General features: G+C 45.4%; 1 protein-coding gene across 1 annotated transcript in view; it reads right to left on the bottom strand.

Moving 5' to 3' along the window:
- The window catches only part of ATXN10 (ataxin 10), a 140,689-nt gene that overhangs the window by 103,221 nt on the left and 15,251 nt on the right, over nucleotides 1-22,217 (bottom strand). Inside the window, 2 exon segments of the mRNA NM_001077051.2 lie at nucleotides 5,885-5,967; nucleotides 11,670-11,861. Coding sequence (NP_001070519.1) covers nucleotides 5,885-5,967; nucleotides 11,670-11,861 — 275 coding nt within the window.

The following is a 22,217-nucleotide window of genomic DNA, read 5'->3' as shown; positions in this document are numbered from 1 at the left end:
GAGGCACAGTGGTCAAGCACATGGCCCAGGTCAGCAACAAGCCAGGGCCCTGGTCCACAATGGCTGCCGCCCCGGACCGCACACCCAGGAGGACAGACAGCCGGCCACTTCCCACGGGCATCCGACCCCGGTGTGTAGTCTGCAGTCGCAGACACTGCTGTGGACGCCTGGCCGCCCACCCCTGCCCCAGCCCCGCCTCAGCTCACACCTGAGACCGCAGGCCAGTGCCTCACGGGCCCCAGCTCCGCCCGCCCGGCACCCATGCTGCGGGGTCAGCGCCCACAGCCTCCTGTTTGCTGTTCTTGTAGTGGTTCCTTCGGGGCCAGGGCGGCCCATACAGGCAGAGTGGAGGGTCGAGAGCCCGAGTGAAAACAGAGCGGGACACTCCTGAGGAAGGAGCACAGGCATGAACACAGCCTCCAGAGCCGAGGCGGGAGGCCAGAGGCGACAGTGCCAAGAGGCACGCGCTGTTTCCTAAGAGCGGACGCCTGCGTTCTGTCTGCATCATCCCACTGAACCCCACAACACCTCCATAGCCTCGGGGGCGACAGCATCCCCCTGTACACAGTCACCAGAGCTCGGAAGAGCGGGTCACCAGCCCGGGCCACCAAGCGCACAAGTGGCAGGAGCAGGACGGGTGAGAACAAGCTGCAGCTCCTCCCAGGGACGGCGACCAGCTCGTCGGTAAGGAGCCACAGGAGAAGCTGGGATGAAACCAAGGCCCTGCTCCCTTAATGGAAATCCCGCCAGGCAGCAACCAGGGGACATTTTCAAGGGCAGAGGACTTGCAGGCTTCCACCCTCCTAGACCCCTGCTCTGCTGGGCATGCGGGGCTCTGTCCTCAGGCTCCCGAAACCCAGGCCTCCCTTCAAAGCCCGTCGCTGCTGCTCTAGCACCTCAGAGGCAGAGCAGCTGTGAAGATGGAGAAGGCCGAGGCGTGTGAGCGGTCCGTGCTAGTCACTTATTCAGAGTAACGCGACTTTGGCCGCTCAAAGCAGAGTTGCGAAACTGTGGGCAAAAAGCAAAACACTGAGATAAAAAAAAACTATGCAAACAAAATGCTGAAGCAAGACCCTCAAAACTGAATTAAGTTAACATTTAATCTAAAATAAAGCAGGACGCAAGACTGCAAGCACACGTTCACACCCTACTCACAGACACTAAGATGACTGAAAAGCAGCGTCTAACGCAGCCTGCACAGATGACGACGGTTATTTTTCTTCTCATTTTTTTGGGCTTTTAAAAATTACTCTCTAAGTCCGCCAAGAAGAGTGCCTGACTGACTAATGACCGGCCATGGGAGGGAAAAAGGGTGCTGGCATACATTATGTGTCAGACTTGGACAAAAAGATAAATTCTTATAGAAATTAAATAAGGAGAAATTACTGGACAGAGGGATGAGCCAGGGAATAAGTCCCGTTTCTCTGGGGTTTTTTTTTGCCTAATCCTCTTTGGAATCAGATGAAAAATTGTTTTGATGATAACTCCAGAGATGCATATTAAGGCCTTGTAAAAATTTATTTATTTAAAAAATTACTCTATAATAAAATTTTATAAAATGTTCATAATAAAAAAATCATTTTAATCTTGTCATAGTTTAAAATGACATTAATATTTCTTCTGAATATTTCAGAATATTAACACTGAAATCCTTGTAAAATTTTAACACACACAAGAAGAGCCAACAATATAAGTTAGTCTGAAAGCCAACGAACCCAACAACTCATGAGGCAACTAAAAATTAGCTCTCTGAATCAGAACACAATTCTGGGAAGGAAAAGGTTTAAAGACATGCTAGAAACAAGAAAAGAAAACTCAAGGCAAGTACAAATGACAGTTTACTTTTACCAAACAGCTTATCAACTGATCTTTATGTAAATATTGCAAATGTTACAAAGCCCCTCAAAAAGCCCAACATTATTTTTATAGATTAGGGAAGAACAAAGGCCAAAAACAACACCAATAACTCAATTAAAATAACTCATGCCTGTGTTTACATAAAATTTGATGAGCATAAGATATTCGTCACACCACTGCAATTATTCTCTGAAAATAATACTCTAAATATTATTTTGACAACGTAATTATAGTTCTTACCTCAAGAGCGGTAACAAAACTCTGGCACCAATATCCAGCTAAAAATCTATGAAGAATAAGGTTCTCACAGAAAAAGAATCAAAAGAGAGTACAGGCACTGCATTAGGAGCTAGAATACTTTTTAAAAAAAGATTTTATTAGGTTTGAACTTACGCACTACAAAATGTGTTTAAGTTTCATCGTGGCACCAAAGTTTCGTTCTTGAATCCAAATAAGACTCATTAACTTCACTGGCTGCCTCTTTCAAGAAGGCATGAGAAACATCACTTCCATTCCCCTCCCTGCCTCAGTAATATCCTTCCAACTCCACTAATAAACACAAGTTATCTACTTGAAATTGACACAACTGAAAAACTAAAGGAGAACTAAACAAACGCAAGAGATGTCCCACACTCATGGGCCAGAACACTATCGTTAAGGTGGCAGTTCTCCCCAAGTGGGTCTACAGATTCAACGTAACTCCTAGTATCCACAATAAACAAATAGCTCTCACAACCTGACAACGAAATTTAACAGCCCAATTAAAAACTGGGCAAAGAATTTGAATAGACAGTTCCCCAAAGATTTATAAATAACCAAAAAGCGCATGAGAAGATGTCCAACACTGTTAGTCATTAGGGAAACGCACATCAAAACCACAGTGAGATGCCACTTCACACCCACGAGGGTGACTATAATCCAGAGAAAGGAAACAAACGTCAGCAAGGATGTGGAGAAACTGGAACCCTGCTGGTGAAAATATAAAAGGAAAAGTTTGGCAGTTTCTTAAAAAATTAAATATAAAATTGATGTACCAATTCCACTCCTAGGTATATACTCAAAAGAACTGAAAAAAAACAGGCACTCAGATAAACACACGTACACGCATGTTCGTGGCAGCGTTATTCTAAATAGCCAGAGTGGCCCAAGAGTCAAACCATGGAAACAATGAATGAACAGATGGACAAAAATGTGGTCTGTGCATCCAACGGAATATCACTCAGTCATAAAAATAAACGAAGCACTGACACACGCTCAATGTGGATGAACCTCAAAAAACATTATGCTAAGTGAAAAAAGCCAGACAAGAAAGGTCACATAATTCTATGATTCCATTTATACGAAAAATCCAGACTTGGCAAACCCAGAGCGACGAAATGCAGAATGGTGGTGGCCAGGAGCGGGGAGTGGGAAGCAAGCTCTCAGGGGATGAGAACCTCTCAGTCAGACAGAGGCGGTGGCTGTACCACACTGTCAATGCACCAAATGCTACCCAACTGTTCACTTTCAGGTGGTGAATTACATTACGGGAATGTCCCAGCAGCAAGAAACGCATTAATTACTGATACAACTGCAACTACCCGGACTGTGAACAACTCTCAATGCGCCGTACGTAAAACAGGTCTATAAAGATGGACTCTCTCTGACTGGTAAATATCAACGAACAGCCAAGCCACCAACCAAATGACTAACTTATTCATCAATGACAAACTAGTTCATTAACAGTTTTGGAAATTGGCTCCTCAGATTTTTCTGTTAGATCATCTATCTGCTTCAGGGAACAGAAAACTGATCCTGAGAAGAAGGAACAGAATAATCTTTTATCCTATACTGTAAACACCAAGTAACCGATCTTCCGCAGCCACTGAGGGACCGTGGAGAACAGGAGAGCACATCCTATTACATGTGGACAGACAGTGGAGCGGAGGGCAGAAAGCGCTGGGAGGAGAGCTGACCTCTGAGTGGGCGAGTGGGGACGGGATCCTAGCACCGTGGAGGAGGCCGGCTCCTCACTAATAGTTATTTAATCACAGCGTGTGTGCAGCTTCCTCCGGGCATCTTATTTAGGAATCCATCATTATGAGAGAAGCCATCTCCTGCCCACCCGAGTTCCTCAGCTCTGTCAGGGACATACTACCCACCACATCATACTTCACAGCAATTACAAAACGTAGTACATTCTGAACTCCCTGTCTGAATTACCACACCACAGTCCGACTTCAAAAATAACTGCCTTTCCAGGCAAGGGAGTGAAATCTGTATTTTATTGCTGATCTTTAATCCTCTAATTTGAGCTCTGAGGCTTTTGCTTTATCATAAAATGGAGCTATGAAAATACCTTTAAATACATAACATTTTAAAACACGTTACAACCTAATCCTACACCCTACCAAATTGAGAATACTCAAGAAATTACTGCTGTTTCAAAAAACTTAGAGCAAACACTTTGTGTACAAATTCCTGCATGATTTAATTAGTTCAAAAAATAATTACCGGGCCTTTCCTGGTGGCCCAGGGGTTAAGGCAAGACCCCAAGCTTCCAATGCGGGGGTGCCAGTCTGATCCCTGGTCAGGGAACTAAGGTCCCACATGCCATGTGGTGTAGGCCACTCCCCAAAAAACTTTAAAAATCAAAAACAAATAAGTAAATAGTTACAACATCCCAGAGGAAGAATTCTAAATCAAACAGAATGATGCGGGAATCTTAACAAATGCGTCTTAAATGAAAATACTAAGACATCACAGGAGGATGAGAATTATGCCAAGCCAGGCAGCACCTCCAGCAGCTCACTTAGCCTGTCTCCCATGGGCCTCGGTTTCCAGGCCTGTGCAGAAAAATGATCAGCTCAAATCCTCTCTCCACCTTCCCACAGCAGCGTCCCACTAACACACACAGAAGTACACTTCACTTTATGTAAGCATAGGCATTAAGAACTGTGTATAAATTAACTTATAAATCAAATCATATTTTAAATACAGCTGGAGATTTCTCATTTAAAAATAATGACTCATTGAATTATTACTAAAAAAGAATTTTCTTCACCTCCAATCTAGTACATTTTATAAACTGGATATTTAATACATTTGAAACGTTCTTATTAAATAACAGGTTTACCAACAAGTATTTCAATTCTTAGGGTAAAGAGACCATCTGTTAAAATTCTGTTTTTTAAAATATAATGTTATGATAATAACCCCTGTCCAAAGGAGTTGTGCTGATGCAAGTAGCCCAACAACCAAAAACCTCCCAAAGCCTGGAAGGAGTTCCTGTCTTCATATTAAGGAGCATGGTTTCCTCTTAATCCCACATCAGCAGCTATTAACAATCAGAGCTAACTTCCTTCTCTGTCGTGCTATACATCTGACTTATTTAATATATGTAATGCAAGGCTGCCCTCACTGGAACATAAGCACCCTGAAGACAGACATGTCTGTATGCTATGGTCACTGTTCAGATCACACCCAACACCCAGGAGAGGGCTTGACACACCACACGTGTTAAAAGACACTCCCTCTGCTAGGGCTGCCTTCACAAAGCACCACGGACTGAGGGGCTTGAACAAGAATTTGTTTTCTTCCAGTTGGCAGGCCTGGTTTCCTGAGTCCTCTCTCCTCGGTTTGCAGATGGTCATCTTCTGTGTTCTCACGAGCTCAGTCCCCTGCGCCTGTCTGTGTCTTAATCTCCCCTTCCTGTAAGGACCCCAGTCTCGCCAGATTAGGGCCCACCCCTGAGACCACACTTCATCTTAATCCTCTGTGTAAAGGCCCTGTCTCCACAGGCAGTCACATGCAGAAGTGCACCAAGGCAAGGACTCCCAATGACTGCAGGAGGGACGGACACAGCCTACAACAGAGGAAAGGAAGTTACTACAACTCTCTTCTATGATCACTCTTCAATATCACTGATGAAGTTTCTGTTTCACAATATACAGAACATTTGCTCTAATGAACGATATAATACTCAAAGCAGTGGTATTTAAATCCTTGTCAAAGATATAAATAATCCACAATTCACACTGTCAGTTACCTGTCAACAGGGAGTCCTGTTCCACTCGTAGTTCACGAAAAAGAAGAATCAAGTCAACAGCAACGCCAATTGTACCCAAGTTCCTGCATAAGGTGTTCAAAAAAGACAAAGTCAGACACATTCCTGTTCTTAAACCTGCACTTTGAATGATGATCCCAAGACTGCAGAGACCACTGGCTAACAGTTCCTACGGTGGGCAGATTTATGGCCCTCCAAGGTACCCACATCTTCATCTCCTAAACCTGTCCATGTGTCACTTCACGTGGCAAAGGAGACTTCTGCAGTCGTGAGTAAATTAAGGACCTTGAGACGAAAAGACTATCCCAGATTAACCACGTGGCCCCAGTATATCACACGGGTCTTATAAGAGTCAGAGAAGGTAGCCATGAGCCAAGAAATGCAGGAGCCTCTAGAAGCTCAAAAAGGCCAGGAAAAGACTCTCTTCTAGAGCCTCCAGAAGGGACTCAGCCATGCTGACCCACTGTAGACTTCTGAGCCCCACAACTGTGAGATAATAGATCTACGTTGTGTTAAACCACTAAGCTTTAGTAATTTGTCACAGTAGCAACAAGACACTGACTTGGGCAGCAGAAACGGGGTGCTGCTGTAACAGATAAAAAATACACAGATAAAAAATAAAAAAAAAAAAATAATAATAAAAAAAAAATATGGTTTTGGACTTCTGTGACAAGCAGAGGCTGGAAGACTTTTGAGAAGCATGACACGAAAAGCCAAGACGCCTTGAACAAATCACTGGTAGAAACGTGGACACTGAAGGCACCGTTGGTGAGACCCCAGAAGGAAGTGAAGGACATGGGCATGGAAACTGGAAGAAAGGCAGTCCTTTTCCTGCCGTGGCAGAATCTTAGCAAAAGATGGAACTGGTATTTAGCTGAGCTGATTTTCAAGAGACATACTGACGGTGTGGCCTGATTCCCTCTTGCTGCACATGGTAAAAATGCAAAGAGAGATAAAGCAGACTAAGAGGGAGCCAGGTATAATTTGGGAAACTCTTGATCCATCCAGAATTGATGCTTTTGAACTGTGGTGTTGGAGAAGACTCTTGAGAGTCCCTTGGACTGCAAGGAGATCCAACCAGTCCATTCTAAAGGAGATCAGCCCTGGGTGTTCTTTGGAAGCAATGATGCTTAGCTCAAACTCCAGTACTTTGGCCACCTCATGCGAAGAGTTGACTTATTGGAAAAGACTCTGATGCTGGGAGGGATTGGGGGAAAGAGGAGAAGGGGATGATAGAGGATGAGATGGCTGGATGGCATCACCGACTCGATGGACATGAGTTTGGGTGAACTCCGGGAGTTGGTGATGGACAGGGAGGCCAGGCGTGCTGCTATTCATGGGGTCGCAAAGAGTCGGACACAACTGAGTGACTGAACTGAACTTGTCCATCCAGATAGCAAAAGACGCTGAAAACTAGAACGTTCACTGTTAGGAAAGTGTGCTCTGGAGAGAAAGCTGAGGGTGTGGCTGGACAACCTTTTGCTAATGACTTGGAAGAACTCCAAGGTGAGTGTTCCATCACCCAGAGAGCTCTTTAAGGAGATCAGGCATGTTCCGCATCCCCCTCGGTCATCTCAGCAGAAATCAGGAACAGAGATGGGTCATCTGAGAAAGCTCGACAGCACACTCTCTACTGCCCACTGGTGCATAAATCCCCATGACGTGCACTTGAGGCCCACAAGGTTTTTAAGAATGTCACACCAGTAGAAACCCTGCCGACGTGGATGAAATGCACAGAGAAAGAATGAAAGAAGACTGATAAAACTATTCGGGTGAAAATATGTGTTACCCTTCAAGAAAAAGGAAAGATGACTCTGTGGGCAGAGCCTCAAGCCACAGAGGATTATTCCCAAGCCTCAAAACCTGAGTTTGCCCAAGTGGATTTTGAAATTGCTTGGGACCAATGACTCCTCTCTTCCCTCAATTTTCTCCTTTTTTAGAGGATAATGTCTAAAACTGCTACCCTATGCCTGTCCCTCCACTGTATTTTGGGAGCAGACAGCCTGCTGTCCAGTTCCACGAGCTCAAAGATAAAAAGGAATCCTGCCCCGGAGTGAATCACACCCAGAATCTCAACCGTATGTAATTCAGACGGTAAGACTTGGGACACTAATGAGACTTAGATAAGATTTTGCACCTGAGTTGGTGCTGTAACAGTTGAAGAATTTGAGGGATCTCAAGATGAGATGAAGGTATTTTGCACATAGTATGGACATGAATCTTTAGGGGCCAAAGGGTAGACTGTGCTAGGTGAAATAATGGTCACTGAAAAACGTCCACATACTAAACTTGAAACTTTAGTTTATGTTACCTCACATGGCAAAAGAGGTGTGCTATAATAAATATATATTTAATCTTTGTCCCCAGGTTTCTGGCACAGAGCTCCTGATATCCTTGAAGTCCCTGTGTGACAGGAAGGGCTCTCGTTAATCCTAACAAGCCCCCTCCTCAGTTTATGCTAATATATTAGATGACTATCACTGGGCCTGTAGACGGCTTCAGGAGGGAGCTGCTGCCACAGGAACCAACCATAAGATCAGATCAGACAGCTGACACTTTCAACCTCAACCTCCATTTCAGAGGAAGGGAAGACAGCTGGAGACTGAGTTCAATTACCATTGGCCAATGATCCAATCAGTCGTGCCTATGTGACAGAACTGTCACGAATAATCCTAAACAATGAGTTTGGAAAGGTTTCAAATGGGCTGATGAACACACCAAAGTGTCCAGAAGACGGCAGGCCTAAAAAAGGTCTACAAGTTCTGTGCCCGCCCCGCCTGCGCATCCCTTCCATGTGACTGTCCCTTTACAGGACGCTTGCAACAGAATGTAAAGTGCTTCCCTGAGTCAGTCTACTGAATTATCAAACTTGAGGGGCACCCTGGGAAGCCCTGAGTTTGCAGTCGGCTGGGCAAAAATGTACCTGGGGACCCCATTTGCACCTCGCATCAAGTGGGACAGTCCTGTGAGATTGAGTCCCGAAGTTATGGGACCTGACACCACTGATGTGAGGTAGTTAGGGTCAGACTGGATTTGAATTGTTGGACTCCCAGCTGGTGTCAGAGAATAAGAACTGGTCAGAAAATACAAGAGACCTTTCTAGGTATGATTAACGATTTGAAGATGGGAAGATTATCTTGAATTACTAGGTGGGCCTCATGTAACTATAATGGTCCTTATCAGAGGGACACCAGGTGGTCAGAGTCGGAAAGACTGGAAGATGTTACAGTGTTGCTTTGAAGATGGGAAGACAGAGCCATGAAGTAAGGAAAGCAGGCAGACTCTAGAAGCTACTAACAGATAAGCAAGAGAATGGATTCTCTGCTAGAGACTCAGAAGGAGCCAGCTCTGCTGACACTTTAACTTTAGGTCGGAAAAATGGATTTTGGACTTCTGAACGCTAGAACTGTCAGATAATAAATTTCTGTTGGTTTAAGTTACTATATTTGCAGTAATTTGTTACAACAGCAAAAGAAACTCATATAGCTCCCTACATTCTTCACTTCTTCTCAACACGAATCAGAATTAGGCCAAGACGTTCACTGCTAAAGACAAGGGTCAGGGTGGGCGTGCAAAGGCTAGGACCCTCTCTCCCCTCCCCGAGCCCAGGTGGGCAGAGGGTCGGGGTGGGCGTGCAAAGGCTAGGACCCTCTCTCCCCTCCCCAAGCCCAGGTGGGCAGACAGCACTGCCCCTTTCCTCTATTCGAATACGGGGCCTTGGAAGAGAAGACACCGCTCCCCTCTCTGCCCTTGCCTTTACACATACAAACAGCAGTCGGGTGACTGGGCGCACTGCCTGCTTCTATCGGCCAGATTCGGGGAGGAGATAAATGCAACTTCATGACATGCGAATTCTATGAAACTCAAATTTCGAGGCTCACAAATGAGGTTTTACTGGAACACAGCATATGCGTTTGTTCACGTACAACGCATGGCTGCTTTCACACTACAATGGGAGAACCAAGCCATTCTGACAGAGACCACAGAGCCTGAACTATTCATCTGGCTCTCTGCAGTAACAGCACAGCAACCCCAGCAATAGGGGTCATATTTACAGGCAGGGCTAACTGCTTTTAACAGTCTTCTCTGAGTACTTCCTGAAATTTCATATGACTCAGATTGTTCGCTCTGCTGTATTAAATCCCGTGTTTCATTCAGCCTTGGCAAAACATAATTCCTGTCCACACAAAGTGCAATTTTCAGACAAAGGATATACAAAGACCTAGCCCCTAAGAGCATCCTACTTTTTAATTAACTCTTTAATAACTTAAAACATCAGAAAAATACATTTTGCTTGAGATCTGAACCTTGACAGGCTTGGCAACATCAGCTTTAGCTGAGGTTGACTGGACTCTCTCTTGTACTTCTGACTAGAGGAAATGAATGGTTCTTCCAGGAGCTGACGCCCCAGATGGTTAGAATTTCCATCCAGGGCTCTCCTTCCCTCTCCTGTCACACTACAGGCCTCCACTTACAGGGAAGTGACAAAGTACACTCAGTTCTGGCCTGCTGCATCTGGCTATAGCCAGTTACACTTCCTCAGTGTTAACTATCACCACCAAGGTTAGTACTGTGTCTATCCATTTACCTGCACAGGGTGCCATGTTCAATTCTGTGCTGAAGTTAAATCCTCGCCTTCCCCCCTGCCCTCTCCTTTGATCTAAAGAATCTCATTAATCATATCCAAGCCTCAGGTGTAAGACGGTCCAGGCAGTGAAGGGAATCCCTCTACTGGCTTCTGCACCAGCTTAACTTCACTCATCCTGGCAGTTGACAGCAAGGCCCCTGGGCTCTGTCTACACTCGAGTCCAGGAAATAAAGATGAGCATGCTCTATGGCTTCTGACTTCCCCTCAAGTAAAACTTTTAATAAAAAGTAGATTCCATAAAACCAAAGAGGAAAGGTGCTCAGTTCTGGGAGCAGAGCGTAACGTGTAAAAGAACAAGAACAGCGCAGGGCAATTTTCTCGCTCATCTCTGTAATTACATTTTAGTTGTACATTGTAAGTTAAGTGGAAGTAAAGCTGGCAAGTTTACTGGATCTTAAGGAAAGCTGAGAAATTCACAATGTGAATTTCATCTCAGAAATTCACAATGAGCTCCCGGTTCAAAGTAAAGTCAAGAGCAACTAATTAAAACACGAAAACTAATTAAAATATTAACAACTAATAAGTGAAGTCTAGAACTGCATATGCCTTTAGGCAGGCAGAATCAAAGGATCAAAGATAAGTTCAAATCACTTTTATGTAGAAAACCAAATACCTCTAAACTTATAAACGCACGTAAGAAACGGAAGCAACCTTAATGTTAAACGTGCTGTCCCTTTACATACTCATCTAAGAGTTTCCCACGGCAAGTCCTACAGAGAGCACTTGTCCCCGAGACGCGGAGAGAGTCTGAATAAAAACAGGCAGCTGTGATGCCAAAATCATTTCTACTGGACAAGCCAATACAGCAGAACCAGCACGCAGACACAAAGAAATACAATCAAAGCATGCATGCGTGCTAGGTAGCTTCAGTCATGACTGACTCTTTGTAATCCCATGGACTGTAGCCCACCAGGCTCCTCTGTCCATGGGATTCTCCAGGCAAGAATACTGGAGTGGAGTGCCAGGCCCTCCTCCAGGGGATCTTCCTGACCCAGGGATTGAACCCACATCTCTTGCATCTCTTGTATCTCCTGCATTGGCAGGCAGGCTCTTTACTACTGGTGCCAGCTGGGAAGCCCATATAATCAGAGGCATGAAGGTAACTAGAAAGAACAGTACCTGATTGAATTCTGGTTCACAGAACACTCGATACAGGCATTCCGGAGACACCGGAAGCATTCCGTTATCAGCTGCAGACTGGAAGCCAGATGCTCCACTTGAGATGGATCTCTGCAGGCCAGCTCAACAGCATGAGAAGATTTCTTTAAGATATCCAGGACTCTCTGGAAGATAGTTCTGGGTGCTGTATCTCTGAAAAATGATACAATAGTTGCACATCAGTTAAAAAAAAAAAAAAAAAAGACTAATTTCCAAACGTCCTTTTCAGAACAGTGCGTGTATCGATAACTTAATTTTGTGGGGAGGTAGGTCAGGCCTATCTGCTTCAGCTCCTTGATTTATGACACAAAAGAGCTACAGAGACTAAGCAACCCATCAACCGTTCCCTGTATTATCTCACTGAAGCTTCGTTTTCACCTCATGAAGCTAACACTGTCCTAGCCATTTTAAAGATAACTGAACAGAGCAAGGAGTCTGAGTAACCTGCCCTGGTCACTAAGCTCACAACCCTTGGAGCCACAATCCCCACCGAAGCGGACTTCCATCCCCACGACAGCCCACATCCCGTTTACAGTGACTGTGTACGGTCAGCTCTGTCGGTTTTGAGACTGCACCCAAGTACTGCATTTCGCATTCTTTTGTTGAGTATGAGGGTTACAGATTTGCTCTCAAAACAGAAGCTCTGCATCTCCTGTTCTGGACAGAGGGTATAACCATGTCCTCTGTCAACCAGTATCTGTATCTAAAGTAAAATTATGAGAAAGAAAACTCGTGAAGGATTGCCTGAGGGGCAAGACACTATCCATTCTCAGATACAGCAAGCCAGCAGCAGGTCTCTGAGCTTATGCATGTGCAACCACACAGATGGGGGCTTGGGGAGTGGGAAGGAGGGAAGGAGACGGAAGCAGAGGGAGAGAGAGAGAGAGAGAGTTGAGAGAAAGCCAGGGTGAGTGCCCTTCCCGGGAGAGCGGTTCCCTCCTGCGCAGCCCGCACCTCGGTTCCCACACGCTGCTCACGCTCCCACATGCTGCTCCTGGCTAGCATCTCCAAGTTATGAAGAGAAGAATTTTTGTGTGCAACACGGAACCTAAATGCCAGCCAATTTCCTCATTCCATGAATCCCCAAGAGAAACAAGAATCTGCTTTAACAGTAGAAGACAGATTGCTGTTAGACAATTGAAGAGATGCTCACAGCTCAGCTCTGACCACGTGGGGTTTCTCTCTGCACTCTCACTGTGGAGTGAAGGGGAACACTTCACCCCTGGATGAAGCCAGACCACCGGAGGTGGGGGGAGCCGGGGGTGAAGTGCATTCCCACAGAACCACCGCACGGAAGCGCCCCAAGCCACTGAGACACCCACTCTGGGAGCTGCAGGACCATATAAATACTTGTGCTCCAAGTGTCATCTTTTCACCTTAAGGATGGACAGAATAAATCACATTATTCATCATGTCCTCTTCCCTGTCTTTGCCTTTAAGAAGCAAGGAGTCAAAGCCACCACCCATATTTAACACTACAAACCCCTCAGCATGACTTCTGAGTGCTAACCCTCTTTTTCCTATCTGGCTTTTCCCTCCCCTCCAACTTCCTCCCTTACCTTTTATCTAGCTGTATTTATTTATTTTGGCTTGGTAACTTGATTATATTACAGATATCAAATCATATTACATTTCCCCCAATTTGTATACTGTTAGACTACACAAAATTTATACACAAAAATTATAGTTCAAGTTTAGCAAATCTCTTTAGAGTTACTCAGTGTCTGAAGTTGTGGAGTAAGTACCCTGAGTGGCAAGGGGGGCCAGGTGTGGGCTGTGGAAAGCAAGAAGCCTAAGGCCTATCATTTCTGCTCCAGCCTACGGCTAGCAGAGGCTTGGGGAAAGGGGACACACCCACCTATTTTAAAAGATGAGCTAGATTTTCATGTTAAATCTGATTTCTAAACGTTGGCACCTATTTCAATAATGTAAAAAACACGAAAAAAAAACAAGCACGGTTCCCACTTCTTGATCTGTGCTCCAAACCAAGGAGAGCTTCCATGGACTGTCAGTCGGTTATTTCTGATGAGCTACAAAGTATTTTTTTTTAAAAGCACTTCAAATTTTGTTTCAGAGACAGAGTATAAATTAATCAACTAAACTTGGAAATTCCCCCAGGAAATAACTTGCCCCCTTCTCCCTGCCATCAGCCCTCTCTAAACAAGGACCATGAAGCTTCAACTCAGGTCTCAGTGACTGAGTAACCAACTAAAAAGGTCAAAGTTCAGAGCCGTAGCTTAGTCCAGCCTCAGAAACCATATAAAACAATGAAGTATGTAAGCCACTTTCAGAGACAATAACATTCACTAACTCCATCAAGACAGCTCTAAAGAGCACTGCTGAGGGGCAGGAAATTCCCCATTCTACCCATCTTGACTACTCCAGGTGGGACTAACAATAAAATCGACAGAGTAACAAGAGAAACAGAAGTTTTAATTTGTGTGCATGGAGGTCTCCTAGAAACAGGACCAAGAAAGTGGGCCAGAGCAGGCAGCTTCTATACTTTTTAGACAAGACAAGGATACATTTGTGAGGAATTGAGAGAACAAAGAAGCAGGCTTGCGTGCTTAGTTAGTGAAGAACCTAACCAGAGCCTGCACTCGGTGGTAAATTCCAGAAGATACCGGGTTTGCTCACACAGGCTTGGGGCCCTGAATCCGCCTCTGGGGACAGCGGCCTTCTGCCTCGGGGGTCAGGGAGGGTGCCTCTCACATTGAGATTTACTGCCTGCTTTCAGACACAGACAAGGGGGATCAGAGGGTCCCTCCTGCATCAGCTCTTTCTTGAGTAATTTTAATTCAAAAAACTCAACATGCCATTAAGGCTTATTTGGGGAGGCGTGCTCTGGGCTCCAACAGTACTAAATATAGAGCAGGCCCTATTAATACACAAAGAAAATACCCAAGGGTTTAAAGTATTCTGAAGATGCCAAGAGTGATCAAGATCAACAAAGAATATGCCTAATTACTTCTATCTACTCCATCTGCATAAAGTTTCGAAGACATTTATTACTGAATCATCCAATCAAATAGAAGTAGAGCTCCACAACTTCAATAATCTGCTACAATAAAGCCTTTTTTCCTACTATGATGACTAAGAAGCGAGAAAGAAGCCAGTGTGGTTTCTTTCAGCCAGTCCTTCGCAAGCTGTCTCTCACATAGGCACCACCTCCCTACTGTGAATGGCACTCTTTTTAACATCTATTTTACTCAAAACTGCTATCAAGCACAACAAAAGCTTTGAAATCAAACTATAATGCAAGGAGATCAAACCAGTCAATCCTACAGGAAATCAAGCTGAATATTCATTGAAGGACTGATGCTGGAGCTCCAATACTTTGGCCACCTGATGCAAAGAGCCAACTTACTGGAAAAAAAGACCTTGATGCTGGGAAAGATTGAGGGAAGGAGAAGGGGGAGACAGAGGATGAGATGGTTGGATGGCATCACCGACTCAATGGACAAGAGTTTGAGCAAACTCTGAGAGATAGTGAAAAACAGGGAAGCCTGGCATGCTGCAGTCCATGGGGTCGCAGAGTTGGACACAACTCAGCAACTGAGCAACAACAAATCGCAGACTACACTAAACAAAAGCACTGTTCTTAGGAAAACTGCCTAACTGACAGTCCAAGCACAGCACCCTCAGTAGGTCCAGGAACTGCCCCGAATAAACAATTTCCAACGCCACACACTTTTTGTGTGTCATACACATGCCTCTATTACACTTTCAGCCAGAAGAAAAATGTTTAACTGAACTAAAGTCAATCAAAAGACTCCTGACACACAAGTAACTATTAATAGCTCCTCAAGAGTAATCTTAGCAGCTTCTATTCCACACACAAAAGTTTACATTTTTGATACAGAGAGAAAATCAATGGGGACTGTGATCACGTGGACTCCTGAGGGCAGCAGCACTGGCCCTCCTCTGGGTTTATTCACGTGCACCCTCCACCAGAATCCCTCCTCATGCCACCCCCCACCCCAGCCTCTGCCTGGAAGAACAAACCCGGGGCTCCTGGTGGAACTCTGCTCAGAGTACAACACGCTCCCCTGGAATTCAGTCCACAGCATGGAATAACACTTCTCCACATCGGATTACATTCACTGATCCGGTCCACCACCCCAGCTGGACTACAGACCCCAGAAAAAGAGAAGACCTTATTTTTTCGTACCTCTAGGGCCCAGACCTGCACTAACTAATTTGCATTTGTTCAAATTTAAAACAGAGACGAGACTAGTCACATCTTCAGGGCAGCATCTCACTGCTTCACAGGCTCGCCAAGGAGCCCAAACGCCTACTGAGCCTGTGCTCTGAGCCCGCAGTCAGGCGCCGGGCTTGTCGGGACCAGGGCTATCAGTGTACTTTGCAGCAGCAACCAGAACCAGGTAAACACCCAGGAACCAGCTCAACTCATCCATTAAGAAATCCACAGCCCGGACCCCAAATCTGGAAAAACAGGGTCATATTTTAAGATGTAGACATCTTATAATTGGTATTTAAGAAACATCTAATTTCTTCTTCCCTACTAAATGATACAGTGGGTAAGCATAAAGGGGGAGGGAAAGGAGAGCCGTTGTAACCCGATTAACTACATTTTACATTTCCTGAAAGCAGACACTATTTCTTAGATGTCTGCATCCCTCTATTAAGGGTGAAAGAGGGAGAAAAAACCCTTTTCCTACAGAGACATATAATAAACAGCTACAGATCTTACTCACCACATTTTAATACACAACTTTCACCAGATGAGGACAAAGAAAGCTCTCCGTTAATAGTAACCAGGAGGAAAACATTTGACTTTCTCTACCTTCTCCATGCCTTGAATGGAGGCTATTTGGCAGCACAGATACAAAGTGCTCCTAACGTACTCTGTCTGCAAATTCCATATTTACTGTCAAGACAGCATAGCTAAGTATGTGTAATGATTAACAAAAGTGAAATATCTAGTGAAAATCAGTCAGTCGTTTGTATGTTACAAATGTTATTTATAATAAAAATTGCTGTCATTTCTGCTTCAACCAAACTAACACAAAATATTCGCAAAGACTTTAAAAAGCTTAGCTACTTCATTCACAGAAAGCCGAAAGTGCTTAGAAGGACAATTAAAATCCAACCGATGGACATTCCTTTTAGACAGGAATGCATACCCTGAAGACAACTTAGAAATGAAATGTTACTTTACAGAACAGAAACAGCCTCTGATTTATACAAACGGTAGGATTTCATTTCCTTCAAGTCTGAACAGATCTGTAGGTTTAATCTTGGCAAGTCCCATTTGAGTAAAATTAAAGAAAACTACCGGTGATTATGTGTAGCAGGCTAGAGCGGCCTAACATACTATCTGTACACACACCTTACAGTTAATTCATCAGGGGGACCTCCTACTGAAAAGGAAACTAACTGCTTGTCACTGTAACACTACAACTAAGAATCTCATCCTTGTTAAAAGATCTCTTCTAATACCTGAGATTTCATTAAAAATTGGCACACATGCTTTAGAGTAGTTTAACCACTGTCACTGAGGAAAACTATCAGAACACACACAAGTTCAGAGATTAAAATAACAACCACTGGTTGTCATTTAAAACCATAAACCTCTTACTGATCTGACTGCATTAGGAAGAACCAAAACAGAAAATAAAAACATCCCTAGCTCCTATCAGAACGTCTGCACCGAAGTCTGAAACTCATTTTGGCGACCTCCAACTTCTCCTGTACACGCTGTCTTCCCCTCTTCTGTCACGAGGACTCTCAAGCTGTTCCTGAGACAGAGCTGCGGGGCTGGCAAACTTTTCCTGAAAAGGGCCACAGAGTAACTAGTTCAGGCCATGAGGATCTGTTAGCTCTGTCCCAGCTGCTCCGCTGCTGCAGGGTTAGGGCAGTCAGAGACAGCACCCACACACACACATACAGCTGTGTTCTAGTGAACCTCTTCCCGTGGACGCTGGGATTTAAAGCTCACATCATCTTCATGTATCATGGAATTCTATTCATTTTCCGCTACCATTAAAAATGTAAAAATTAGTCTTAACTCAAAAACTATTAACCAAAAAAAACCCAGTGGTGGGTCAGTTTTGGCCCACAGATCAAAATTTGGCTCTGACCCCAGCGCTGAAGGGTTTCAAATAAATGTCCTCTCCTCATCCCCCCAAAAACTCCCGTCTCCTTCTACTCCAATGTCCTCACCATACTCAAAATGCATCTCTCCTCAGAACACAGACTCTCAAGTGCATTATGCCAAGGAAAGCAAGCAGAGAGAAGGTGGATGCACGGAAGTAGGGCGTCCAGGAAAGAACTGTGCGCACAGAGGAACCTGGCGGATGGCAGGGCTGGCACTAGAGGCCCAGGGAGAAGGCCAGGCTGTTCCAGAAGAGGCGCTGGAGCAACTACCAGTCATATGGGGAAAAACCAGGACCGGAGCCTTAAGCAAAAAGGAACTCCATGTGGATTTAAGAATGTATGTTAGACACAGGCTCTGCAGGCCACTGAAAGGACCACCTGCCTGATGAGAAGCCAGGGAGGGTTCTGAGCAGAGGAATGACGTCACCTGCTTTCACTTTTAAAGGATCCCTCTGCTATTCCATAAAGAACTGATCACAGCAAAAGAAAGAAAAGATACATGGAGATCAGTTAGGACACTCTTCCACCACGAGGTTGGGAGAGGAGGGGCCAGCGGTAGACTCTGAACATATTCTGAAGGTGGAGTCAATGAGATTTGATGAGAAATTATTATGAGGGGTATCTGAGAAAGCAGAGTTGAGGATGGTGCCAAACTCTGACCCAACTCTGGCCTGAGCAATAAATGGACGGACTATCTCCTGTTGACTGAACTGGAGAAGACTGCTGTGAAGATACTGGGGGAGGGGGAATATCAGGAGTTCAGTCTGAGATTTGCTACATCTGACATGCCTATTAGAAATACAAGCAGAAATATGGAGTAAGCAGATGAACATACGTGTCTGAACATCAGGAGCAAAGTCCAGCTAAAGAAAGTGTTAGAGCTATCACCAACTCTAACAAAACCCCAAGACTGAAGGCAACCACCATGACAGCACAGGTAGGTGGGGAGAATTCTGAGGGACTGAGTGCGGGACCTCAGGAAGAACAGCCAATAAGACAGAAGCAGCAGAAGGGATGGGGTTCTGGAAGCCAAATGAAGACGGTGTTCCAGGGAGAAAGAAGTGATGAGCAACATCAAGCAGCAGAGAAGATAGGATTTCAGGTGAAGACCAAGGGGCCTGGCAATGTGGAATGGGTTCAAGAGAGAGGAAAGGGAAACTGTAGTAGATGAACATAAAAAACCCTTAGAGAAGTTTATATAAGTGGGAGAAAAAAATGAGGGAAATGGGGGAGAGATTCTTCTTAGGATGGGAAAAATCATAGCAGATTTATCAACTGATGAGAATAATCCAATAGAAAGGGTGAAACGGATGATTTAAGAAAGAGGGGAAGGGAAGAGAATTGTTGGAGCAACGTATGCAAAAGAGAGGAATATGTGCAGACCTCAGGGGGGCTGGCATTTGGAGAAGGGCAGTACCCACAGTACCCGAGGGAAGGCGAGCTATGGGGACAGACTGAGGCAGCGGTGCGGAGAGGAAAGCGGGAATTCCTGGAAACGCATGAAGCTCAGAATGAGCAGGAGAACCAGTGGAGGCTGAGGGAGCGCAAACGGGCCGGGCGATGGAGGACTGCCAGGGAGCACGGAATCCCTACACAAGGTCAGTGATCGTCAGTTTACAGACAGCCCGATCAGTGTGCTGTTACGTTCTTCTCCATCCTCGTTCACTTATTTGTGTGCAAGTGGAAAAGCAGCAGCAAGCTGGATTTAACTAGAGCTAGAGTTTTACCAGCGAAGTGTAACAAAGGAGAAGAGGCAAGGGAACTGAGAATAAATACAAGGAAATGCTTTATCACTGATCCATAGGTCTAACCTGGATTTAAGGGATACGTGACTATAAGGGACAGAGGGACTAAAAGGGACAGAGAATAGGAAGAAGTAAGATCAACAGACTGCGTGTCCAGCGGGGAGCGTAAGACTTAGTAAAGTAGGGGACCCAGAGACAGACAAGACAGAACAGGCAGGCAGAATGGGACTCTTGGAATCCAGACTGCGGAGGGCATGCAGCCACGGTTAATCACAAGGCCTAGGTAGCACACAGCAACGTCTGGTTAGATGGGGGAAGCAGGGGAGGGGAGAGGTGGTCAAAGTCAAGAAATAAAAGGTCAGGGTAATGAAACGATCATCTCAGTTCAGTTCAGTTCAGTCACTCAGTCATGTCCGACTCTTTGCAACCCCATGAATTGCAGCACACCAGGCCTCCCTGTCCATCACAAACTCCTGGAGTTCACTCAGACTCAAGTCCATCGACTCAGTGATGCCATCCAGCCATCTCATCCTCTGGCGTCCCCTTCTCCTCCTGCCCCCAATCCCTCCCAGCATCAGAGTCTTTCCCAATGAGTCAGCTCTTCGCATGAGGTGGCCAAAGTACTGGAGTTTCAGCTTCAGCATCATTCCCTCCAAAGAACACCCAGGGCTGAACTCTTTCAGAATGGACTGGTTGGATCTCCTTGCAGTCCAAGGGACTCTCAAGAGTCTTCTCCAACACCACAGTTCACAAGCATCAATTCTTCAGCGCTCAGCCTTCTTCACAGTCCAACTCTCACATCCATACATGACCACAGGAAAAACCATAGCCTTGACTAGACGGACTTTTGTTGGCAAAGTAATGTCTCTGCTTTTGAATATGAAACGATCATCTCAGTAAACACTAAAATAACCAAGGCTTGAGACGGGAGAAGTAACGCAGAGTTAACAGTGACCCAAAGTCAGATTCTTCAAGGAATGACAGAGTGACCACCCGAACTTTTAACAGAAAGAGATTATCTATGAGCTATACATACTCTGATGGCATGATACGGAAAGTTGCAGGGATCATGGAGGGAAAAGTTCTGAAAGCAGCAATGACAGCTACCTTCACACCTACACATCCTCAAGCTAAGCAACACAGAGGATATAGGAGAAAACAGCCCACTTGGAGGACTTTCTGGGAAAGGTTTGTCTTTAGAAGTGAGCCATATTTCACCTAGATCAAGAAGATGACAGGAATGTCCAGAGAGGTTGAAGACACAAGGAATTTTGACATGGTGGTGGTTTAGTCACTAAGTCGTGTCCGACTCTTGCAACCCCATGGACTGTAGCCCGCCAGGCTCCTCCGTCCATGGGATTCTCCAGGCAAGAATATTGGAATGGGTTGCCATTTCCTATTCCAGGGGATCTTCCTGACCCAGGGATTGAACCCAGGTTTCCTGCACTGCATACAATCTCCTACATTGCAGGCAGATTCTTTACTGACTGAGCCACCAGGAAAGCCCCCTGCACATGGGAAGGGTTTTAAACGTTGAGTCCAAAAGGATCTATACAAAGCCTTAAGGGAACCAGTGAGTAAGAGAAAACCTAGTTTCCCATATTAATTAAAAAATTAGCTTGTAAATGTCTAGCAAAATCCCTGCTGAGATTTTACTCTGAATGGCACCGAAACCACAGGCCACCCTAGGGAGAAGTGATGTCTCTGTGTTACTGTGTTTTCTTATCATATCACGGCATAACCATATAATCTCTTTTGATAGTTTTATAATATTCTCAGCGAGGATGACAGCCACTTGTACTGAAGCGTGCTTATGCCATGCCCACCCAGCACCTTGCTAAGCACTACATACACACACTCCTCCATGGCCATCATAAGTGGATCCCTCACTTACAAACTGTCCTTGTTACCAAATGCAAGTCTGTGTTCCCAATGCACAGAGAGGCCAGGAAATACCAAAATTCTAAGAGTTTGGAGCAGAGAGAGGTTTACTGAGGGCAACGCAAGATGTGTGGCTCACGCCTTAACAACCCCAAGTTTTCCGCAAAGCCCTTTTCTAGGAAAGGTGAAGGAGGGGCACGGGCAGTTGTTGCAAGCTTCTTGGTGTCAGGTCACAGTCAGTAGCAATGCTCCTGTATATCTACCAAACGAACGCTATTCTCTGTTCTGACAAGAAAAGGCAAGGTCCCAAGACACAACTTTCATCCTCCGAAGTCCTGATCCTGGCTAAGAGAAGGCACCCCAGTGGGCCCCAGTGGAACCAGGACCACTCAGTCGCTCACTGACAGCTGGTTGCTGTGGGAGGGACTCACTGCGGCACTGACCAATGGCCGAGAGGGAACCAGGATCACTAACTGTCGCTCACTGACAACTGGTTGCTTAGGGGCGGACCCACCCCAGCACGGACCAATAGTAAGGGTTCCTGGTAAGGGGGTGCGGGTTAACTGTGCACAGCAGCAGCCCCTGCTAAAGTCTGCGCTCCGCCACGCTCCACTACACTCTTAGCTCTACTGTAACTGCTCTCGGCTTGTGGCCAGCAGAGGTTGACTCAGCCTGCAGTGGGCCCCAGGGCTCCTCTGCCTTTGAATGAGTATCTTTGCCCACAGTCCAGTGGCCACCCGCTCTGGTCCAGGGACCACTACAA

Source organism: Bos taurus, chromosome 5 (assembly GCF_002263795.3).
Source record: "Bos taurus isolate L1 Dominette 01449 registration number 42190680 breed Hereford chromosome 5, ARS-UCD2.0, whole genome shotgun sequence".
In the NCBI taxonomy this organism is placed as follows: Eukaryota; Metazoa; Chordata; class Mammalia; order Artiodactyla; family Bovidae; genus Bos; species Bos taurus.
The sequence above is the reverse complement of the archived record's forward strand: the minus strand, read 5'-3'. Positions and strand labels throughout refer to the sequence as shown.